The sequence below is a fragment of the Triturus cristatus genome, chromosome 4_2, assembly GCF_964204655.1.
Source record: "Triturus cristatus chromosome 4_2, aTriCri1.1, whole genome shotgun sequence".
NCBI lineage: Eukaryota > Metazoa > Chordata > Amphibia > Caudata > Salamandridae > Triturus > Triturus cristatus.
The window spans coordinates 357,537,238-357,562,453 of record NC_140586.1 but is presented as its reverse complement, the minus strand read 5'-3'; the positions used below and the strand labels follow the sequence as shown (position 1 = coordinate 357,562,453).

The window sequence follows — 25,216 nt, the reverse complement described above, 5'->3', positions numbered from 1 at the left end:
AGCAAAATGCGCCGAACCAAGCAATCGAAAGGGCATTCCCCAGAGATCCTCGATGGGGAAACTTGCTTGCGTAAAACCGACATTTGGCGTACTCCGGGGACGCAAAGAGGTCTATGGTCGGAGTACCCCATATCTCAAACACTCCCTCCAGCGTGGCTTGGTCTAATTCCCACTCGTGAGTCACTTCCGTCTGACGACTCAGAGCATCCGCCGTGATTTGGAGGCAACCTGCTAGGTGCTCAGCTTGAAGGGTGATCTTGTGAGAAATCGCAAAATCCCAGATCGTCTGAGCTTCCTTGGACAGAGTTCGCGATCTTGTTCCCCTTGCTTGTTGATATAGTGCATGGCCGTCGTGTTGTCCGTCCGGACCAGCACTGCACGATTCTGAAGTCTGGGAAGGAAAGCCAGCAAGGCTAAGCGAATAGCCATCAGCTCCAAGAGGTTGATGTGGTTTAGGCTCTGCGCTGGACTCCAGTGACCGCTGATTTGAAGCTCCTGGAGTACCACTCCCCAGCCTTCTAAGGAGGCATCTGTGGTCACCACCATAGGAGAAGGAGGAGTCCGGAATGTTAATCCTACTGCGATGTTCTCCTTTACCAGCCACCACTCGCAGGCCTTGCGCATACCTGGTGTTATCCACACCTTGTCTTTGAACGACCCTTCTGCCTGGTGCCATTGTTTGTCTAACTCCTCCTGCAGAGGACGCATATGAAGCCTGCAATGCGGTATTAAAGGTATGCAGGATGATATCGATCCGAGTAAGGACTTGTACTGGCGAACCGACACATTTTTCCTCTGCAGCACTTGACGAGCCGAGGCGATCAGCTTGCGTTGACGCTCCTCCGACGGCCTAGCGGTGCATAGTGTCGTGTCCAGAATAGCTCCAAGGAACCTTTGCGACCTGGAGGGTATCAGCACCGACTTGGACCTGTTGAGCTGAAGACCCAAGTGGGCGAACAATTGAATGCAAGTTGAAACGGCTTGAGAAGTTGCCGTGAGCGATGGAGCCTTGACGAGCCAGTCGTCCAAGTATGGGAACACTTCTAGGGATTGCTTTCTGAGAAAAGCAGCGACTGGTGCCAGCATCTTCGTGAATATCCGAGGTGCAGATCGAAGGCCAAAACGGAAGCACCTTGAACTGGAAATGGCTCTTGCCTACTGTGAAGCGTAGATATTGCCTGTGAGCTGGGTGGATTGGAACGTGGAAGTACGCATCCTCTAAATCCAGGGACGCCAAAAAATCGCCCGGATTCAGTAGACGGAGAATATCCTGGAGAGTGACCATCCTGAATGAGAGCTTGATGAGATAGGTGTTGAGCTCCCTTAGGTCTAGAATAGGACGCCACGTATCTTCCGTCTTCCGAACCAGGAAGAACCTGGAATAGAAACCCTTGCCCCTCTGCGAAAGAGGTACCGGTTCTATCGCCCCCTTGATGAATAGTTGGTGGGCTTCGAGATGTAACAGTCGGAGATGTTTTGAGGGACGGGCGTCCGGAGCTCTCGTTGGAGGAAGATCTAGGAATTCCAACGTATGGCCACTCTGAACAATATTCAAAACCCACCGGTCCGATGTTATAAGGACCCAGCTGTCCAGACAATAGGAGATCCTGCCCCCAACCGGTGTCCTTGGTAGGGGAGGAACAGTAGTCAGAGCCAGGAGGCCGCTATTGCCTCTTGGCATTGTCTCGTCCCTGACGATTCTGACGTCCTCTCTGGGACTGACGAGAGAAAGACGCCGATTGACCTTGGCGTTGGTTTGAGTACTGATTCTTATATGATTGTCCTGACTGCGTTGAATACTGACGCTGGTTGCCTCTATAAGAAGAGAACCCTCGTCCACGAGCTCCTTTGAATGGAACCTTGCGATAATTTAAGGATCCTAAGGACTTTCCTGTGTCCGTGTCCTTCTTTATGCTTTGCAGGGCCTCATCGACATGCTTGCCAAAAAGCATTTCCCCGTCAAATGGAAGGTCCAGGATCTTATATTGGACCTCCTGACGGAACCAGGTTGCTTTTAACCAGCCTTGACGTCGCAAGACCGCTGACCCTGCCAACGCCCTAAAAGCGGTAGAGGCTATGTCCATAGCACAGTCAATGACTTCAGAGGAACATCTCTCTCCTTCCATGAGAACCTGCTTGGCCTCCTCCTGACTAGAATCTGGTAATAGATCCATAAATGGCTCCATGTCGCACCACATTTGGCGGTCATATCTGCCTAGAATGGCTAATGAATTTGCCGCCCGAACCAACAAACTGGCCATGGTGGAAAATCTCTTCCTTACGATGTCCAGCCGCCTGCCATCCTTATCCGGAGGCGTAGTCAAAGGTGTTGACGGATTCTTGGACTTGCTTTGTGCGGCCTGAGATATCACAGAGTCAGGCTTTGGTTGTCCTAGAAGACATGCAGGACTGCCCTCAGGGGCCTTGTATTTCTTCTCCAGCCGGGGAAGAACCGGGATGACAGTAGCTGGGTTCTGCATAACCTTGATTCCCTCATCCCACACATGCTCAATGATGGGAATTGGCCTGACAGACTTTTTATACTGTGCCTTAAAGTCATATAGAAAACAGTCCGACTGTTCCACTGTGAGAGGAAGACCAAACCTTTTGGATGCACGCTCCATAAGATTATGGAACCCCCCAATATCTGCCGGAGGCGACACGTTCGTCTCCCGCCCTGCAGCATCCGGATCTTGCATTCCAGTGTCATCGGGATCCACAGCCGGATCCCCTGGATCAGTAAGTGGGACCACGTGCCCCTCATCGTCGTCATCCGTATCCACATCCTGTGTATCCTCATTTGTAGGTTCCGGATACGAAGTCTGGGGAACCACTACTGGTACCACCACTGGTGAGGTACGCGGTATGTCTTTAGGAAGAGGTGGCAAGTCCATTGCCGGCCCACGCGGAACCACTGATGTAGATGGGTGCACTGGTGGAACGTCGGGGTGTGATGGAAAACGAGCTCTGTAGTCCTGCAACATCATCTGCAAGTCCGTAACCAGAGCAACTGGTAAAGCTATCATGTCCTGTCTCAAAGTGCGAGGATGTACTTCCTGTTGAACATATTGTTGTTCCTCCTGTTCATCCTGAGCATAATACTCCTCAGTATCAGTCTCTTGCTGCTTTACATGCAGATCTGAAGGACTGTAGGCATCCCCATACTGCTCAACCTCATCCTCGTCCTCCAACTCATCTAGTAGCATAGATGGTGGTAAAGGCGTAACCCGCCTAGGTGAAGTCATGTCCGGTGTAATTTTCAACCTCTGTATTGAAAATCCTGAATTTTTACCCGTCGACGGTCCCGTCGACGGAGTCGTCGTCGAAGGGATCCCAAGCGTCGACGAAATCGACGACGGCACGGTAGTCTTCGTCGACGGAGAGTGAATCGTCGTCGACAACGAGGTCGTCGACGATGCTTGAATCGTCGTCGATGGTAGGATCGTCGACGGAGCCTTTTTCTTCGTCGACGGAGCTTTCTTCATCGTCGACGGAACAACCGTCGATGGTCTCGTCGACGAACTCGTCGTCATCAGCATCGACGACGACGTCGCCGTCTTTGTCATCGTCGTCGTGGTCTTCGTCGTCGACACCGCCGTCGACAGGAGCTTCATGGAAACCGTCGTCGAAGACGAGAATGAAGCTACCGTCGACGATGAAGCAGACATCGTCGACGGTCCCGTCGACGAAACCAAGGAAACAGCCTTTACTGTGGAAATCGTCGTCGACGTACCTGCTTTAGTCAGCGTCGACGGACGCTGTTTCTTCGCCGGAGTCATCTGTGGAGTTCCTGCAGAGTGTTTCTTAGCAGGCTTTTCCTTTTGGGACGGAGGAGAAGATATAGAAACCTCCTTTTTGTCCCTAGAGGCTGTGTCCACACCAGCAGCTTGTCCCTGCCTCTCCTTTTCACTTCCGTGAGGAGATTTCATGGGACCAGCCTCCTCAGACCTTTCAGAGATCCCGTGAGGGGCTTTGACAGGGGGTTCCGCAGAGATGAAGGGAGATGACCTACCCCTCTTCTTTGATCTCCTGGAGGAGGTGCCAGAAATCGAATCCTCCTCATCTGAAGAGAGAACCTCCTGCCTGGTCTTCAGCTTTTGCAGCCATGTCAGCAACCGACCTTCTCTGTCCCGCAAAGTCTTGGTAGATAAGGTCCGACAAATCTTGCAGTCTGTGGCCTTGTGTTCCGGGTATAAGCAGTAAATACAACTCTCATGCTTATCCTCAATGAAAAGTCTCTTCTTTCCACAAGAAGCACAGGGTCTGAATAAGGCTTTCTTTTCCTTTTCTGACATAATGTCACTATAGAAGTTAAAATGTAGATTTCTGAAAGAAAAATCTGAGAAAACTGAGCAGAGCTCAGTGGAGACTCCCTAGCACAACGTGCGGTAGAAAAATCTGAGGCTCTGAGCTCTCTCAGGAAGGTTCCAAGGGGTGAGGCTGTGCTGATTGGTCCTGGCAAAAGTTTGGGCTCTTTTACACAAAGAGGGTGATATACTACAAAATGAGATGAGGCCTAAGCCTATTTTCTCTTTTGTTTCTATGGTTATGATATATTTTTTATTTACCGAGGCTCCCATTCCGACGACGGCAAAGCATGAGAATCTATGAAAGTTCCAATACTGGGGTAATAGTTTTTCACCTCTCAAGATTTTGGGTATGCGCTGTGGTTCAGGCGTGGGAAATCATTTGCATGAAGCACTTTAATCTCTTCAGAATCGTTGTACCCTGTATTTTGCACAACTATTTCATGGAACTGTTTTTTTAACTTATTTATCTGATGTTTTTACACTTCTGTTTTTTATACTTGTGCTGTGTACTTTTTTGGATCTGTGTGATCGAAATAAAGTTATGATGATGAAATGAACCAGAGGAAAGTGCGTAAGTGAAACGCGTTGACAAGAGTAAAATCCTGAAACACAGAAAAGATCAAAAAGCATTTGGGGGAAGTGTTGAGACCATGTAAAGGAAAGTGTTTAAATGAGTCACAGCAAAATGATAAGCTGGGCAAGAGCAAAGTACTTAACTGAAGCAGAGCCTATTCCAGGGCAGTTACATAGTAGGTTACAAATAATAGAAATATGAACGATGTTATTAATTCCACTCAGTGGCACTCAAGGTTTAGAGAGGTCTGCCGTTTTCTTTCTTCCTCATAGTGAAAAGAAGGGCTGGAACCACTTAGGGCAGTTTTAGGTCTCGCCTGACCCAGCGCATGCGCTGGTCTGGCAAGACTTATTGAGAGGGCTCCAAAAAGTGCTACCAGGCCAGCCAAGAGCTACAGTGCATGTGTGCGGGCGCGCGTGCCGCGATTACTTTCACTTTCACGGCCGCACAGCCGCTTTGATGTTTGATCGCGATTGCGATCACTTTTGCGGCCGCTTGGCATAGCCAATAGGTCTCGCTTTTGGGACCTTATAAGTATTTAGTTATGCAACTGTTGCATGGCTAAACACTTATAAGGTCCCAAAGGCGAGACCTATTGGCTATGCCAATGCTTGTTGATTCTGCGAGGTGACCTAGGAGGATAGGCATGAATAAGTGTTATTTATTCCATGCAGTGATACAGTTGAATAGAAAAGATAATACTAAACCTGGGTAGTACCATTGGACCCTATCAGAAGACTTCTTAACAATAAAAACACATTTCACCCATCATTTGCTTTTAAGAAGTGTCGTCACTCAGTCTTCCCTACCACTCCGATCATATTGAGCAATATATCCACATTTAAAGGGTATTATCTTCATACACTGAAAAAACAAAAAGTGGCCATTAATACCAAGACAGCATAAAAGTACATATTTCATAGCTCAAACTGAAAATTGCTAATAAACTCTGTGAGATCAAATCCCAGGGGTGTTCGATATTCTCCTGTAGAACTGTTTGCATCATTCATTAGAAAAGGCAACCCTCAACCTTAACAAATTCTCGTCCGATGTTATGCAGATATGTGTAAATATGCTGCTTCCACTGGCAAACTACAGAATTGAACACAGGTGATGTGGAATTATTTAAGTTTCTTAATAACTTAATTTATTTATACGATTGCTCTTTCAGGTGCTGCCTTGTGACATAGACCTCTGTGTAGCGATGCTGTAGCTAATGAGGGAGCGCAGGATCGTGCCTGTGGTGGCTTGGTGGTCTCCTGAATTTTAATCCAGGACTAGTATACCTCTGAGGTCATTCTGCAGTCACACTTGTCCTGCCCTATTATAGAGGAGAGAGAGCGCAGTTCGAGGCATTTCGATGAAGGAGGGAATGCTTTATAGAAGATGCAAGTTTTCAGTTTCTTCTTGAAAGCGGACAGAGTTGGAAGCTATATTGCTAGATGGCTAAACATCCGTGAGTCCACAGAGTCTGGTCAATCAATCTAGGAAAGACAAGAGATTTTACTCGTGTAAAACATGTATCCGAACAGAAATCTGGAGGGAGATACACGGAGAAAGTCAGCATAAGTAGACAGTATAGGAACAGAATAAACAAGGGATGACAAAAAACTAGAGAATTAATGGTGAGCAGTAACTTGGTAGGAAGGAAAGTAGAGGCAGATGAAATTGTTAAAACAAGATGAGAAATGTGAAGTAGGGAAGAGACAGGGTGACCGTCAGAGGAAGAGGAGCCCTTAACCCTTTTCTCACCTATGGGTACCTGATCAGCTGCTTTTGTTTCTTGCAGGCGCTATGGCACAAAGTGCACAGCCTGCCAGCAAGGTATCCCCCCTACGCAGGTGGTGCGGAAGGCTCAGGACTTTGTCTATCACCTGCACTGTTTCGCCTGCGTCATCTGCAGCCGACAGCTGGCCACGGGCGACGAGTTCTACCTCATGGAGGACGGGCGGCTCGTGTGCAAGGAGGACTACGAGACGGCCAAGCAGAACGGTGAGTCAAATGACTGGTGATGGACATAGTACAGTGACGGAGAATAAAGGCCAGAGAATGCCGAAAAGGTAACGAGGAAAAAATAGTGGGTGTTTGCAAAATGTTAAACTCCTCCACCAAATATGGGCAGAAATAACGAACGTTGCACTCTGAAAAGTTAGCAGAGTTCCCCACTTCACCGAGCTTAGCTTGCAGGAATGGCATAGGAGGGCTGCTCCTTTGCTACCAGAGGAAATGAAAAGAGCAGGAAAGAGGAGCACAGACCTGCATTCTTGTAGTCTTAAAAGTAACAGCACAAAGAAAGCCCTATGGAGCTGGTGTAGACCTCACTGGAGCCTTAAGAGTGGGCCAAGACCAAGAATCACAGGCAGGATAGATTGAGTTACAGAACCAGGGTAAAACAAAGGATGGCGGTGGGTCAGACAGGATTGTGCAGAACCTGGAGTGGATCGATTAGGGATCAGTATGCTGTGTTTTGCAGGTGATAAGGGGTCTGGTTTTTGGAGGGTTAAGAATGTGAAGTGATACCACCAGGAACACTCAAGGATTATGGAGGTTTCTGAACCTAAACTAAGTAACTCTTGGATGAGGAAGAGTTGGTTGCCATTGAGCCAAGAGGAATAAGTTGACATTGGAATGATTTTCATAGCTCTGGTGTAAGAAAGCGTACCATCTGAAGGAGTCTTTCCACTGGGTACGCAGATATCCTAGCAAATAAGCTCTTAGGTAACCAAAGCTCCAGGGGAGGTTCCCTTTGGGCCTCCTTCTCATTTCCCTGGCATTTAGCCCATTAGAAAGTAGGAATTAAAAGGTTACTCGTGGAAATCAGGAAACTGCATACAATATCCACTGGTTATTTCTCTTTTCTTCTACATATATTTACTGGAGAGTTATATTACTGTAGATGCCAAAATCTTTGGGCGCAATGCACCCATCAGGCAATAAAAGGGAGGTCTATCTAAGAAGATTAAAAAAAGGGAGAGAGCTTCTAACCTGGCGGCATTGGAGGAGGTCTCTTATGGTTAATGGAGTCTCCAAGAATGGATGGAAGAGGGGATCTAACATGATTGTTTTCCCAATGCTGGAGTGAGGAGGAAGTCTTCTAGGCAAAGAGTTAACTGTCAAGGCCAGTGGCGTAACAATATCTCCCACAGTCTCCCTGGTGCGGGGGGCCCTATCTCCAGGTACCATCTCCGAGTACCATGCTAGGCAGGCCTGAGAGCTCCTGACTGGTTCCAGAGCATGGGGCCTTCTTCCATGCACTCTGTAGGGGGGGGGGGCAGACTCAAGCGTTGTTATGTCAATGGTCAAGGCTTGAGGGAAACAGGTCAGGTTGGTACAAAGGGATTTCTCAAGGCTGTAAGAAAGAGGAAGCCAGGTACAGACACAGGGTTACCACAGGAAGAAAAGAAAAGAGGGAGTCAACTACGGACCAAGGGATCTCCACAAGCCTGAGGGACGAGGGGGTCAGGCAAAGAGAGTTTGCCTAAGAATGGAGGGTCTGTGGATCGAATAGGAGATAGAAAGCGCCTAAATATGGTGGGAACAGAGGAAAGGAAGACTGAACACCTCTTTGCTTTCAGGGTGCAGACAAATATTCTTCTTACTGACATTCGAGTCTGACAAACTACCTTGTTTCAATTGTGTTCTACTACCCATCTTTGTTTCGGCCCACAAGAGTAAACACTATATGCTTTCCTTTTAAAAAAAAGATGATTCTGAGACAGGAGCAAAGAGACCGCGCACTACAATCACAGCCAAACAGCTGGAGACTCTAAAGAATGCATACAAGAACTCCCCCAAGCCTGCCCGTCATGTAAGGGAGCAACTGTCATCCGAGACTGGCCTGGACATGAGAGTTGTGCAGGTGAGTACAACCCAATATTTCTAAACTACTTGACCATTTCCAATTGCGTTAATTCTACAGTCCAGCAACTGCTGATAAGGTGCTCAAGATGACACTCTTTCAATGATGGAGATGTATTGATCAATATTCCTAACTTTGCTGCTAGACCAAACTTCCCTCCTTTTTACCTCTTGTTCTAGGTCCATGCACAAATCAGTGTGAACCAGTGTCATTGAATACAAGATGCACCTTATCACATCATTTCAAGTTAAGTCTAACATCTGCTCTTCACCTGGAACATACACTCCTGTCGCAGGATGCTGAAACCGGCATCAGCTGTGCACATGAAGTGGTCAGCCTTGATGCAAGGCATGCGCAAAAACTACTGTCGTAACATCTAGAGTCGTGCTTTTTGGTCTCTTTTAGGGCAGTTGCATATTCAAATTAAGCTTATCGGTGTGCGGTCTATTACAAATAATTGATATAGTGTGATATGCTGGTTAGGCATGGACATTAGAGGTGGCTCTTGGTGAGTGGAAGAGGCCCACAACATTGGACTAGGGCCAAATCCTGCTACTTCTGGTCTCAAACCTGAAGGAGTACTTGATCATGTTTGGTGAATATGTAGCACAATTTTGCCAAGGTCTAGTAGTTTCTGATTATGAGTTATACATGCTACTTCTGCAGGGCAACAAGAGAATGATGTATTCTAAATTTGTTGTGTAAAAAAAATCAATAAAAAAAGGATTTAAATTTGATGAGAAGTTAAAGCCTCAGTGTGTACGAATGTGCTGACCATTTGAATGAAACTACATAACAATAGGCACTCCTCTCAGTGTAGAATTTAGCAGGGTTGATCCTGGAATCCTGCTAAATTCCTAAACCGCAGCAATCCAGCCAGGGAGCTTGATATCTCTTACTAAGGAGAAAAGCTCTTGGTGAGCCTTGCTCCAGTTTGTCAATAAATAAGAAAAATGAAGTGGGCATGGTAAGGCATTTGGGTGTATGGTCTGTAATATTGAGAATTTATGGATGAGGACCCACTTCCATCATAGACATAGAGTTACTTTGCTAGAGAACTTGGATTAGTCTTGGTCCACAGTCGTAGTATTCAATATAATAGCTAATATTTAAATAGTTTTAGCAAGGCATAGTGTGTCTAATACCTTACACTGTTCGACACGAAGACTGATACATTATCAATTGCCCAATATAAAAAAAATTGCAAAAGTTTACATACCTTATCAATTGACCAATATAAAACGTTTACAAGCAATTCAAAAGGTGCTTAAATACTTCACAATATCTGCACTCGTCAACTGCGAGTAGAGAAAACACATATGAGTAACACAAACGAGTGAACACATATCACAGGGGCAAGACATCTTTACTGAATAGGGCAATGTAAATAAACAATTAAAAATCGGTCTAGGTAATGGACCCAATGTGATGTAGGAGTCCCTTATGAAAATTGAGAGAGTTGAATAAGGGGCGTCTGGGGGTTAGCATCTAGTTTTGGTATAGTCCAATCAATGTCTCTCAGCAAAGTAACTCTCTACGATCTATGGTGGAAGGGGGTCCTCTAAAATGGATGTGATTCAATGAAGCCCTCAACCATAATGAAAGAAAATAGAACCATTTGGGCATCAGATGTGATGTAAGGCAGCAGCTATACAGGACCATGCATTAAAGTGAGGACTTTGAAGACAGGAAGAAGTCTTAAGGCTGTGATGGGGGATGTCTTTTACCATCTCTAAGAAGGAGGTGCATAAATAGGGAAATGAACATCAAATCAAATTCTCTGCTGAATGAGACTGATAGTGTCCAGACGAAGGCTCAATATGGAATCTTCAGTATAGCAAGTATGTGAAGGAGCGTCCTTGATAAACCTGGTGAGGAACTTAAGAAGTGAAAGCAAATAGAAGCAAGGTCTGGCATAATTGTGAAACGTTATGTTAAAAAAATTATAGAGTACTACAATGTATTTTAATCCTAAAAAAATTAGATACCTGCATGATAACTGGCTCCTTGAATGGTTGGGAAGTAAATGATTGAGATTTTACTGAAAGATCATGTCCTGTGGCTTTTTGAGCTGCCAAAGTCGAATGTTCACTTAGCAATAGCAAACGTGAATGAGCAAACACTAGTTAAAAAAGTTAAGAAACGTCACGAATACAAGAACACAAATTATTTGACACTCTTTCGAAAACCCAGTGGATATATGTTTCCACATGTCACATTTTCGTAGGTCAAATCCTTGCTTTTGAAATTGCTGGACACGAACATTTGCCAACCAAAAAACAAGATAGGTGATTTTCCGAGACATAGAAGAGGCTCAACACCGTCGGTGATTCACGGATTCACATGATAGCTCACTCTTACATTTATTTGTTTAAGATTAGCATAATCATTGTGCATCTGCCTACACAGAATCCAGTTTGTCAAATTAACATTTTAATGTGCACTGTCTACCCAGTGAAGGTGTTGTTCTTTGAATCTCGATATGTGACATGTCAAGACAGTAGCTTCAATTTAATAGCCCATGACCATAGTCAGTACTCCACTGCCTTTGGACTAGGTTTCTTCTAAACAAATACTACATACATACATTCATACATACAGATACGTTGATGATATATAGTAAAATCAATGGGCTGTTCACGTGTTCTCTCTGTCCTATGCCCAGCCTGATTATGATAACGTTTTCATTTATTATAAATGCATCTGACTAGGTCAAAGTCCATAAACCTAGATATATACAAGCTTTGTAATTATTCTGAGTACCAGCAATCCTGAAACAGACCGCATGAGACATCTTTGCACAGGCACCGCCAACCAGCATGCAGCTCTTTATGACTGGTTACTTACTATCAATGCCCGATTGCTATTGGAAATGGGGAACCTGTTGCAATTACTAAATCATGTAATTGAATATGATATACTGGATTGAACCAATTGTGGGATTGATTCATGTCCAACCAGGCTCTACGGGGGCAAAACATGCTAATCTTTCTATCGTAGATGGTCTACAAATTAGTTTCTTCTGCTGTTCGCTTGAGAAATTTAGATGGGAAATAAGCAAATAGCTGCCATTTATGTGGTGAGATTGTTGGGATTATAATAGCACAATGCATAAGACACTTTATTACTCTGCCTACAAAGACATAGTAAGAGGTGAGAGTTCATGAAATATGCTTTAGGAGCATACAAGCATTCTGTGATATCGGTTTGCACAAGCATAAGGCACTTTGCAAATGGGGGTATATATCCGTAGGTTGGACTTGTATACTTTGCTTTTATATTTGTTTTTATTGAATGGCTGAACTTTGTGGTTCCGGCTTTACATTAATTTTTACAAAAACATTGTTTGCATATACATCTGTGAGTCAGGATATTTTGGTCTGATAGACTGTAATGTAGTCATTAGAATATTTTTAATCGCAATTTTTCCATGATTTTAATGTATGTATCTTTTATGGTTTTATGCTTGAAAACCGAATAAAGATTATTCTGTTTTCAAAATGCATGTATAATAGCTTCACAGTATATTATCGTCTAAGTGTAAGGCATGTAAATAGTCACCATTAAAAAAGAAGCCAAGCTAAAAAGTGAAACTAAAATGGAGACTCAAAGCGGGCCTTCACTACACTCTTACTCACTCTACAGCATTGTACTCCACTCTATGCCACTCCATTCTACTCAACTCTACGACAGTTTCCCACATTCTAAGTTCCCACATTCTAAGGCATGCAATATCACTCCACTCTACTCCACTTAATGGCACTATACTCTACCACACAGCACAACACTCTAAGATACTTTACTCCGCTCTATAGTACTCAACTTCACTTATGACATTTTACCTCACTCTATGTCGCTGTACAACAGTCCACTCTATGCAGCTCCACTCCACAACACACAACTCTATACAATTCCACTCTAGTACACTCTACTACACTGTATGCCACTGTAGACACTCTAAGAGACTTTCCAAACGTCTATGGCAACGCATTCTACTGTCTGAGACAACACTCCAATTTATGACACTTTACTCAACTCTATGCAACACCACTCCACTCTATGTCACTCTACTCTAGGAAACGCAAATCCACTCTATTATACTTCACTCCACGCTACCTTATGCCACTCCAGTCCAGTCTGCTTCACTGCACAACACCTTACCTTACTCTAAGCCACTGTATGCCACTCCACTCCATTCCACTGTAGAACAATACACTCTATGATAGTACACTTTATGGCACTGCCCTTCACTATACTCTATGACGCTCCACCTACAAACACTCAACTGAATGAATATCAACACTACCCTTTCAAGCACATTTTATTAAAAACCAGAGGTTAAAGGTAAGCTGTAGTTAAGAACATTTTATTTATCCTTGCTATATAAACCCAAAACTCAACTTAAACAATACAAAATTTTGAAATTCGAAAGTTATAGTTCCAACTTAAATTTATAATTTACTCACCACCAGTTATCAGTTAAATTCATAATGTATGCACCACCTTCAATTAACTCTAAGTCACACACCTCCATTCACAACCTTGTCACCTCAGTAGCTACCCTACATTAACTATCACTCGCCACTATACCATGCACTGTGTTCTCAAAAATAATGTCACTTAAGATGTCATAAGTGTTGTTATGAATGGTATGATTTAACATACTATAAGTTATATAATATGCAAGGGAATAACCAGTGCATAGAGAAAGAGCAAGCTATGGTTAATGTAGTGTGGCGAGTGAGGCGACAAGACTGTCTATGGAGGTGCGCGACTTACACTAAATTGAAGGTGGTGCATACAATATAAATTTAAATTAGAACAGGTGGTAAGTAAATTATAAATTTAAGATGGAACTATAACTTTAGAATTTCTAAAGTTTGTATAGTTTAGGTTTGCAAATAAATAAACGTCCCAGTAACCTTTATGTTTTTCAGTGAAAAAAATATGCATATATGTATATATATATACACACACACACACATAGTATTCATAAATCTGAAATATGGTTTATGTACATGCATTTTGTCAATATACAGCTAAGTTGCTGGTTGGGATTCCTCTAAAAAGGGCCTCATTGCGATGGCAGTCAGAAAAGCTTCCAACTGCTATCGTTTCAGACACAAGACTGTAGGACAAGGAGTCAATGCGACCGACGTTCAGGCGGCTGTAAAACGCTTCTTACTATGGCAGCTTGTGCAGTGGCCCAGGAAAAGGGCCGCTGCACAATCCGCAATAGTAAAAAGCATTTTTCAAACATCCATGCATCGTGTGCCAGGCACCGTGTGTGCCTGGCACACTGTGCACTGGTGTTTAGAGGGGCATCACATGTGCTTGCCTGGCCACTTAGCGGTGGCCCACGAGGGATGGGGGCCCTGCTGGGGGTCCCCAAAGACCCTTTCCGACAACCTTTTCATGGCGCTGGGACCACCGTGAAAAGGCTGTTGTAAACTGACATCCTAATCCCTATAGCGGTGTCTATGCAGGCCCCGCCTCCATTGTAGGGATTAGGCTCTGACCGTCGCCCGATGGGCTCCTTGAGCATGTCGGAGGTGGCGGACTTCCCCCCCCCCCCCGCCCAGATCGCTCTGACTACTGGTATTGTAATCTGGCGGTCGGACCAATACACTGGATGTTGGGAAAACCTCCACCGACAACCTGTTGGTGGCAATCCACCCTACATCATAATCGGGTCTAAAGTGTGAGCCCGATCATATTGCTGCATTTGTAGAAGTTAAACATGAGCAACGCTTAATTTACAAAATTTCCAACTCACCTCTTCAGGTATGTATTTAAAAAAGGTAGCACTACTGCTTATAAATACGTTACAGGATATTTTTTTATTACATATGATGTATGTGTTTGGATACTTCCATGTTATGGTGATGATGATGGACGGAGCGCTGAAACTTTTCAGACACTCACGTCCAGTCACCGATCTGGGTTGAATCCATCATCGTTCTTTAGCTCACTTCGTTCCCCCCTGTTCAGACCTAGCTATATGCAAATCAGTCTTGACCCTGTGCATCATGGGAATAGTCCAGCTCGAACTGCCAAGCCTGGTCTTCCTTGGACTGGAAACAAGCATCCTGGGGCCGGTTTCGGGGTAACACCCCTCATCAGCCAGGCCTGCTTGAATCCAGTGGCAAAGTGAGTAAGGGAACCACATTTGGGCATACTCTGCCAATTTGCACTCTTGGTTTATTCACTATCCTTGAAAATCCTTCTGGTGTGAAATACATAATAAATATAAGCAATAAAACAGTATGCGAGAACAATGTGTAATAAAGCAACTTTACTCTGTTTAGATGCTTGCCATATTATTAACAACCACATTTATAGAGCGCATTGCTACCCAAACAACGGTTTCCCAGCACAGTGTCAACAGCAAAGATACCCAAAGAATGTTCTAATAGCTAATCCTGAGGTACATGGTTAAAACAGCCACGTTTTAAGCCTCTTACGGAAACTTGAGAGTGATCAACAGGCTCTCAGATCTGGGGGGAGAGAGTTCCAAAGCTCTGGGCCCAAGAAATAAAAGGCTCAGTCTCCTTGGCTGGATCTCCTATCTCTAGGGACTGCAGCTAGGTCCAAGTGACTTGAACGCAGAGATCGGTAAGGTGTTTAGGGAGACACCAAAGATCTTAGGTACAAGGGATCAGAGTTTAGTTTGACTATATAGCTTTATCAATAAAACCACAAGTCAGTGGGAAGTTTTGTGGCCATTTCAACTGAAAACCTGCTGATTGCAAATTAATGTGCTACACTCTTCATGATTTAGGTATGTATTTATTAAAAAGTTATAGTTTTTAAACATGATTTAAGAAACATTCCTGCCCCGTCCTGTTAATGCTGTTAAGGAACTAACATGCAAGTCAGCGGTCATGTGTATCCTGTATGTGGCTAGATTTGTATTATATATGGAGCAAACGTTTGTCGATTAAATCAAACAAAAGTGTTATTTGTAAAGCAGACATGCTGAACTCACACATTTAAGGTGCTCTTATATGTGATAAAGATGAAAATGGTGGCTCCGTGAATTTAAATATTTGCCCACGCTCAGATAATTTAAAACCAGTTTATGGGTCAAGAGCATTATAAATAGGTTGAGTAGATCATTTAAGTCACTAGACCTGCAAGTCTAGTAACATTTTTATGATTTTTCGAAGCATGGAAAGTCCGGCTGGAGTATTTTTTTTTAAATATCTTCTTGGCTACTGGGGAAGGCTGATATTAGGAGACCTCCCCCCACCCCCCCACCCCCAACTCAATTCTGACCACAACCCCTTAATTTTAGAAATATCTGGCTTATGGATAACTAGGAGCCAGGTTGTGTGGACCTTTGACAGGACGCTGTTTCTCAATGTTCAGTATGTCGCCCACGTGAGAAAGTGGATAACGGATTTCCTGGAAATTAATAGACATAACGTATCAAGAGGGGTGATCTAGGATGCATTACAAGCAGGAGTAAGAGGAGAGACCATCAGCTTTGTTTCATATATTCTGAAACAACAGGCTAAGAAGGTTAGTGGACGGTTTGAGCAATTGGCAGAGCTGGAAAAACAACACAGAGATGATTTCACTAGGTTACGAACAAACTATAGTTGATTATTTAATCTCTACAATTTGAGCTATATAAAACACATTTTATGTTGAGACTTATTCACATGGTTGTATAGTGCATCTTTAGGTTAAGTGATGAATTAAAGGACTGTGCCATTACAATCAAAGGAGGTCCTACAAATTCCTTTAAATCCACTCCAGTCGAAAATCTCATTAAATCGCCTCCTGTCAGGGTTATCAATAAATTCCCTCCTGCCCCTTACTCCCTCCCACATCTCCACCAGAGCCTTTGCTACTACCAGTGCTAATTGTACAACTACATCTGCCAGCAGCCCCATTGCTACCAGCATTATTGATACAGTTTTTATTACTCTTACACCAATTAGTGGCACTATTACAAGTTCTACTACTTCAAGTTGCAACAGCTATGAACATACCTGTATTATTGGTACTTCTACTGGTGTAAGAACTGGCGATATCGGTATTATTACTACCAGAATTATTACCATTAGATTTGTGCCCTTTCTGCAGTGTTTTCTAAGTTTAAAAAACCATTAAGCGTATGAATCCTAGTAATTACATAGTACCTGTGAAATAAGGGATATATCTCATAGGCATGGTATTATTTGCATGCATTATGGTTTCTTAAACCAGATCTTTAGCATGCAATGCAGTACTCAGCTTTACAGTGAGTCCCGACCATAAGAGTGTAGTTCTTGGTCTCATCAGATCACCTGGGGGGAATTCCTTGGAGGGGCTTTCATATTTATATCTTGTGCTACAGGTCTGGTTCCAGAACCGTCGGGCAAAGGAAAAACGTCTAAAGAAGGATGCAGGGCGCCACCGTTGGGGGCAGTTCTACAAGAGTGTGAAGAGGAGCCGGGGAGTGAGCAAGCATGAGAAGGAGAGCTCAGCAGAGGACTGCGGAGTGAGCGACAGTGAGCTGAGCTTCCGAGGTAAGCCCTAGGTTAGGTCTAAAGCCCGCATGTAGGTCTGAGGGGTTAGAAAGAAATTATAAGAGGGGAAGAAGCATCTGGAAAAAACTAAGAACGTTTTCATCAAAAACAGTGAATGGAGTGAGAGCAGAGAGCCTCTTAGCTAGGAGCAAGGAATGTATGGGCGAAGAAGAGAGATTATTTATGAATGAGGAAGGAGGAAGACCATGAAAAGGGAAGACGTCTATGGAGTGGGGAGGTGGAACCAGAATGGAAAAAGAGAACAAGGACACAGAGTATGGAGGGGAAAGCAGACATTATAGTATACATAGTGAAGGAAACAAAACAGAGTAGGTATTTTAGAATGGGAAGGAAATAATTTATAGACCGCCTCGGGTGGTAGGGGGTTGATTAGGGGAAGGAATGATGGTGGAGGGATCAGACATTTTGGAGAGCGAAGGAGAGATGTTGGAGCAGGAGGGAGACAGCCTATGGTGGAGGAATGGCACTGACTATACAGGAAGGAGGAGAACGGCTATAGGGAGAAGGGATAAACTGTACTGGGAACAAAGCCATGAGGAGAAGCAAGAATATCTAGGGTGGCAGAGGTGAAAAAGTATGGGTATGATGCCTAGGAGGAGAAAGTCAAACATTATAGTGAAGGAGAGGTATACTAAAGAATGAGAAAGGGCCATGTAAGATGAATTAGATGGATAAGGAGAGAAAACATGAGTATGGGAGTAGAGAATGTGTAAAGGCAGGGAGCGTGAGACTACTGTGAGGAAGGGACAAGATCGTGGATAAGGAATTGGAGGAGACTGGAGAAATGAAAGAGACCAAAGGGAAGAATGAAAGTAAGAATATTAGGGAACAGGTAAATTATGGAGAAGAAGCAGTAAGAGTGGAGACTATGGAGAATAAAGGAAGAGGCTGAATGGGAGGAGGATGGCTGGTAGAATTAGGAGAGGAGCAGATTGGGAAGACTGACTGGCATGAGAATGAAGAGGGGGCATAAGGGAGATAAAGAGAAATGGAGGTGATGCAAAAGAAGGAGATGAGAGAGAACATAGTGGTGGAGGTCAAAGTGATGTGTTAGAGACTGAGTTACAAGAGATAGTAGATGGTGGATGATACTTTGGCGTAAATGAGGAGAAACTAGAGAGAGGACAGGAGAGATCACAGAGGGGGACACAGCAAGATGTTTTAGGAAGAGAAGCCGTGTGCCCTTGGAAATAAATCTAAAGAGTGGGACAGGACGGAGGGAGGGAATGTGGTATGATTAAGTGTTTTGATGTATAGATCCTCCTTTGCGACCACTGTGATCATGTGATTTGGCATGACCCTTTGTGATCATGCCAGAGTGTTTTTTCAAGCACACAAAGCAAGAGCTGATAGTATGACCTGCATCACCAATCCCTGTTGGGTTGATAACAGGGGCTGTATGATCAGTACTTGCTGCTTAGAAGTTCTATTTACCAAAGACACCAAACTATGAAACCAAGAATGTAAGATCCATTACCTGCTTGCAGTGACCCTCCCACTTGGGGCAGAATGGAGCCCATTGGTTTTTACATTAGTTGTGTTGTTTCTGGGAATGGAAGTGATGTTGTTGATCTGTTAAATGTGCGCCTAAACCTGGAGTACACACATTCTATTTACTAAATGAATAATTAGGCTGGAGTGATAATGGCAATGTTTCCTCTATTTGTGCCTGCAGCAGTATTTTATAAAGCATTGAACCAGATTTCTGTGAGCATGTTGCATTCCATACTTCTATCACACATTTGTAAGTCAAGCCATTTCGCTGTACCCATGCCACCTTTCTTTGTATCCTTGCATCTCACCCTCTGTTACCAGACCCCTTACTCTTACCATTTTTTCTCTCCCTCTTACCATCTCACTGTTAAGTCTACTCTCTCTTCATCTCAATCATTCTTTTCTCCAATTGCTCCCCTCCCTTTTATGTATGTCTCTAGCCTCGACTCAGGCCAGGCAATGGGTACATTAAATCACTGGTTGCATGATATCCTTTGGCACCCTAGCAGGATTGACTGGAAAACCTTCTTGTTGTGGTGGCTAGTTACGAGCCTCTCCTTCAAACCTCTTTTCCTTCCTTCCACAGAAGACCAGATTCTCTCTGAACTGGGCCACACCAATGGAATTTATGGCAGTGTTGGGGACATCTCAAGTGGTCCGCTGATCAATGGAAGCTTCTCACTGGATGGAACAGGACAATCCTACCAAGATCTTAGGGACAGCAGCCCCTATGGGATCCCCCAGTCTCCCTCCTCCATATCTTCCCTCCCTCCACACACCCCTTTACTAAATGGACTGGCATACTCCATGGACAGCTCAGTGGGAGTCCATGCACACGGAGGACAGGCAATGGGCCAGACACTGCGTGCCCTGGCAGGTGGCCCCACCTCCGATCTCTCCACAGGGAGTAGTGTTGGCTATCCGGACTTCCCCACGAGCCCAGCCTCCTGGCTTGATGACATGGACCACACTCCTTTTTAAAAGCTGCTTTCTCCTTCGCTTTCTTGGCTTCAGGAGTCAACAGAGAGACACTAGTCACTAGACCGCCGAAGGCCTTGGAGAACCCTGTGAGGCTCAAAGTCCCAGCTACCGGCCCACTTTCTCTGCTAAGCAGTTTCCACGCATGAAGGTGTTTTCAATCAACCTGTGTGAGAGGCGAGTCTGCTGTGAGCACTGCACACTGCCCACACACCTGCACCTAACCAGCTCTAGGACTATATTGAACTTTCACCTAACACTGTTAATACCAAGACAAAACGCTTTTGAGACATCTGACACCAGTCATGTGTTCTGGAGCTTGGAACACTGTCTGAGCACTTGAGGATTCCAAGGTCTCTAAAAAGCATGGTTGCTTTTCATAAGAGCTATCCGTGATGATAATGCCAGTACTCCCAAATGGAAGATGCAAGATAAGGGTCTTGGACAATCACATCAGTTAACCCCTTTCCTGCAATTTCCAGTTGTACCCTCTGGCTTTTGACATGATCTTTGATGAAGCAACAAGCCTGAGATAACCTGCAGCATTTTTGAGATTGGAAAACACAGCTGCTATTTTCTCTATTGTGGTACCACCAATAATAAAGTGGGAAGTTGTATAACTCTGCTGCTAGGATCTGCCACACACATGCACATGCAGAAGGGTCCAAATTGATCCCGGTCATATAGGGCTGCACTGGCTACCTGTTTTTAAGTGAATAAAGTTTACGTTTCTCATACAAGGCACCATGTGGCAGGGCTCCACTCTTCCTACAAGACTGGGTTAGTGCAAACATCTCTTCACTGAGCTTAAGTTCCTCAATCAAATAGGCGCTACAGGTACCACGCATAAAAAAACAGTAAAGCATGTGGACAAACCCATCTCTACTGGGCATGTACACTTTACAACAAGCTTCTATAATCTGTTCACAACATCTACTGGAGGACCGGAAGATGATCAAAAGCATGTCTCTTTCATGGCTTGTAAGACCGACAGTATTACACAAGAAGGGCACAGGACATGGGAGGCCCTTCTGGCGTATATGCACTCTATGAACATCTCTAACATTAACATTTTATTCCCTTTTTTGGTGCCAATAATATATCCGCTAAAATATGATGGCACATAAGTTCACTAATTCATCTGAGTATCTGAGGGTCTACAATGAGCTGCATTACTGTGTTGGCCATTTTACAACACCAGTAAATGTTAGGGACATGGTTGTGCGTGATCTGTAGAGTGAGTTTGCCTTGCACTATGGAACACTAAAGGCAGTTTGCATTTTGGCTCGGAGGCTAACACTACATGTAACATCACTGCAAGATTCCACCACACAGCCACTTTTCCTCAAAGACAAATTCAATCAAAAGGTCATTTGAGGAAAGTCCCACATGCTTATTTAAGAAATATGTTATCCCTTACCTGCACATCCAAAAGAATAATCTACACACATCTCTCGTCAGAGTAGGGATCTACTGCAAGTTCATCCACAGGAGACTTCAACTATAGGACAGTGTATGAGATGAAGCAGTTATAGGTCTACGAATAAAAGGGATACAATACAGGTTTAGCCTCGAGCATGGCTCATGCAGGAGAATACAAAGGATGCACGACAGACGTCTATCTAAAAGAAACCTCTTTCACAAGTCTAACAGGGGTTGTTTCTTACAATGGGATATAAAAAAAAAACATTCCAAAAGACCACCAATTTTAAGCAGGATTTGCCACTATTCCACACTGAGGCTGAATCATCCCATGTACAAAGGAGGGAACTCAAACTGGTGTTCACAAATTCATAATCTTAGAAATGTATAGGAACAGTCCATCTACAGGGTCAATTTTGATGTAATAAGGAAGGATCGCTTGAGGGATAATTTTAACAAAGACCCTTCTTCCTGAGAGACAGCACAGAGACACAGTCGCCAAATCAATCCCAAACTAGTTAATCCAAAGAAGCCTCTCTCACAGCAACATCTTCAAAATTAGACCAATCATAAGAAAATCCGTACACAGGATTATTCACAAATGATCCCATAAGAAGGATATCGGATAGGTGACATAATCCACAGGGACTTCTATTAATTGTGTCTTATTGTAAGAACTGCTCCTTTTATCATTCCAGAGAAGGAACCCACCTTTCATACATATATACAGAAAGTCTCCTGTGAATGCTTTCATGAAAATGATCTTACAATGATGTATAAATAGGAGGGATCCAATCTTAAAGGCACATGCTATGCATTAGATGGAGAGTTTTAAGTGTGTTCATGAGATTGAGTTTCTGTAGGTACATTAATATAGGCATAATCAGACAGGTTTCCTCATCATAAACACTGTTTAATCCGAGTAAGGAGGACAGAAACCTGGGATTAACTCAAACTCACTGAGCTCATGACATAATTTGTGTTACCCTTACAGCTGTCAATGGGATTGCCTGTTACCACTGCATAGTCTGATGGTACAACATCCTCACCCACTGCAGAAAGCAATAGGAAAGTTTGGTACCTCTGCCTAACTTTCATGGTAAAGTTCTTAAATATCTTCTTTAGAGTGTCAAGGGGAGGTTTGCGATCACCTTCTCCCTTCAGGGTGGTATCAGGTTGTTGGTTAACAGTTGACAATCATGGAGGAAAGGACATGTGGGATCCACAAAAAAAAGACAAGATGGTGGTCGGTGGGGTGCCTTTGTGAGAGGACCAGGCAAGAAGGTGCACATACAAAAGCATGATTGGGGAAAATGACGGAGAAAGATGCCAAAAAGAAATGCTTTTGAGGATGTTACTAAGGAACAAGTAGCAGGACTATTGAGGGCTACTTAAGAGGAAAGAATGGTGAGGTGCACTGAAGAAGCCTGCTAGTAAGTACTACTGAAGGACCACAATGGAGGAGAGTAGTTGGGATTGGCCCACTGAAGGTTAGAGATGACCACCAAAGAGAAGGATTATTAAGCACTGATAAAGAGAAGGATTCTGAGTGGAGAGGAGGCAGAGGAAGTGCTACTGAGACCATCAAGTGGAGAGGGCGAGGAGCACAAAGTGGGGTGTAGACAAGTAATTACATGAATAATTGGTTGTGACCAATGGCAGTGATAATTTTTAAGTCTGTAAAAATGGTGTTGCTGAGGCTAGAACAGTAGAACAAGTGAGAATTACAGATGAGGAGGGGTTGCTGAGACAACTGAAGACAAATAAAAAGTTTTAAGATAATGGGTGAGCAGTTAAATAGACTGGTTGCTGACGTGAATTATTTGGGAGAACCATGAAACAGGATGGCTTACGTGAAACACATGCACTTTAACATATTGTTCACTATAGGCTGCAAATGCATTCCACGTATAGAGTACTAGACCATCAAAAAAGCACACTAGTCAACTTGATTTCTGTAGTAAAACATACACACTGACACAATAAGCGTGTTGAGCTTGGAGCTAGAAATCTTTCACATTAAAAAAAATGTTTGCATGACTGCAGCTCCATGAGGACTATCTGATCTCTGTGACTGTATGTCAAATACAATCTAGCTGCTTGCCTCTCCAGATGGCCAGGATCATCCTCAGTTGGCACAGTGTCCTATTGGCAATATATTTGTTAAACGAGCCAACCCTGGCAGCGTTCTCAAGGCATTAACCACAACTTAGCACAAGACCTCTACCTGACAGGCTGTCCCGCAACATGGCGACAGATCAATTTAAGACTGCAAATCTCTACAGTCTGTAATCACTATGACTTGGGAGAATGAAGCTTATTTCTATCCAAGGCTTTTTGAGCTCTGGCACTGTAGTGTCACCAAATTACAAATTCACAAATACAGTCAGATTTCTGGTGGCCAGAACCAAACATAAGGCACATTTACAAGATTTACCTCAATCCACAGGTCCCTCTACTCTCTGCCGAAGTAAGACATCAAGAAATCCAAATAACCATGAAGAGGCATGAGGCATCAATAAGAAAACCTAGAATTCCAACCTCGTCCCCACATTCGCTGGTATACAAATGACACATTCACAGGTTGTGCAGGCACATGAAGCACAGCATACATCAAGTTGATATGCTACAGATCCCACTGCCTTTCCAATAGAGTTTAGAAACATCTCTTATAGCTTGAGCACCAACTGTCAAGGATATTGCTTAGAGATACGGGACCCTTCTCTAATCTGCATCGGACCTCAAAAGCTCCAGCCATCTCGAGACAAGAGGCCCACATGTAAGGCTAGAATACCATAGGCCTATGACACTAAGAGATTTTCCCAATCAACCATAATCATTTCCACTGGGGAGTATAAATCGCCATACTGGCCTGAGCTACTTGGCACTGGGATAGTTTTGAGAGGTAAAGCAGCCCAAACACGAACTGTTCTATCTTCTCAAGACTAGTCTGGAACCTGGCAAAGTGTACTACTCTAAGCAGGTTAATCCGCTCATCAAAAGCACCACCAAGCAAAATCTTCAAACTGTATACTACATTATATATCAGGCGATTGGGGACAACTTGCTGAAATGTCATAATATTGTGCCACATAGAAAGGACTGTGCGGAATGTGATATGGCCTCCGATGGAACTAAATGTAGAGACAAATCTATCTGGACGATTTTTTGAAGTGAGACACAAAAGGGAAACTTTGTCTACATCAGATCCTGAATTTGCACTGGCCAGCTTGGGTACTCTGTTATGCACTTTTCAGGCCGTAGCTCAAGTGAGCCCTGTTCAATCCACATGGTTACCCTATTGTACGAAACAGTCACAAGCACTCTCCCAACCCCAGCTGTCCGTCCCCGCACTATTCCTTGTGTAAATTTTGTACAGTTCCGGCAAAAAGTCAGCGTCTTGTTTCCTGGATAAATATTGAAATGATTGTCTATTTATTGCCATGTGTCTTTGAAAATAAACCTTGGTCACGGTGACCATTGTGTCTGCAGCAGCTCCTGTGCACTGGCATGAGATGTGTTATATGGTTAAAAAACTCTACATGAAATAAATATGGAACCTTCTTAGTACATTTCTGGGTGCTGGGGGTCATTTAATCAGTTTTCCAGTTGTGCACTACTTTTAAGTAATAACAGACAGGGCTTTTGAGGAACACATAAGAAAAAGGACTAAAATTCAATCTCGCTAAAACTTGGAACATATTGCAGCTTATTTACTAAGACTTTGAGCAGGCGCTTGCACGACGCAAAAAGCATCATAAATTTACTATTTTTAAAGGTATGCATGAGCATTACTAAATTACGTTGCATCACGTAGGCACCTGCTCAATATTTAGTAAATAATGGCCCTGTAGAGCAACAGATGATGGAGGATCCCTCACCATCATGCCTGGAGAAATGTGGGCTACATGAAGTAGAAAAAGGACACTAATGCACAATGCCTTTTGTCTTAAGAGAAGCGTCGATACACACTGTGACGATATTGCATGCAAGGCAGCATGGCCATCGGATAACAGCTCCACGGAAACTGAAGTACTCA

The 25,216-nt window shown here is 43.8% G+C and overlaps 1 protein-coding gene across 1 annotated transcript in view; it reads left to right on the top strand.

The window, feature by feature from the left end:
- LHX4 (LIM homeobox 4) overlaps nucleotides 1–24,718 on the top strand; it is a 180,468-nt gene extending 155,750 nt beyond the window's left edge. Inside the window, exons 3-6 of the mRNA XM_085601767.1 lie at nucleotides 6,674–6,876; nucleotides 8,589–8,743; nucleotides 17,091–17,262; nucleotides 19,364–24,718. Coding sequence (XP_085457893.1) covers nucleotides 6,674–6,876; nucleotides 8,589–8,743; nucleotides 17,091–17,262; nucleotides 19,364–19,758 — 925 coding nt within the window. The 3' untranslated portion in view covers nucleotides 19,759–24,718. The remainder of the gene's footprint in view (nucleotides 1–6,673; nucleotides 6,877–8,588; nucleotides 8,744–17,090; nucleotides 17,263–19,363) is intronic.
- The last annotated feature ends 498 nt before the right edge of the window (nucleotides 24,719–25,216 follow it).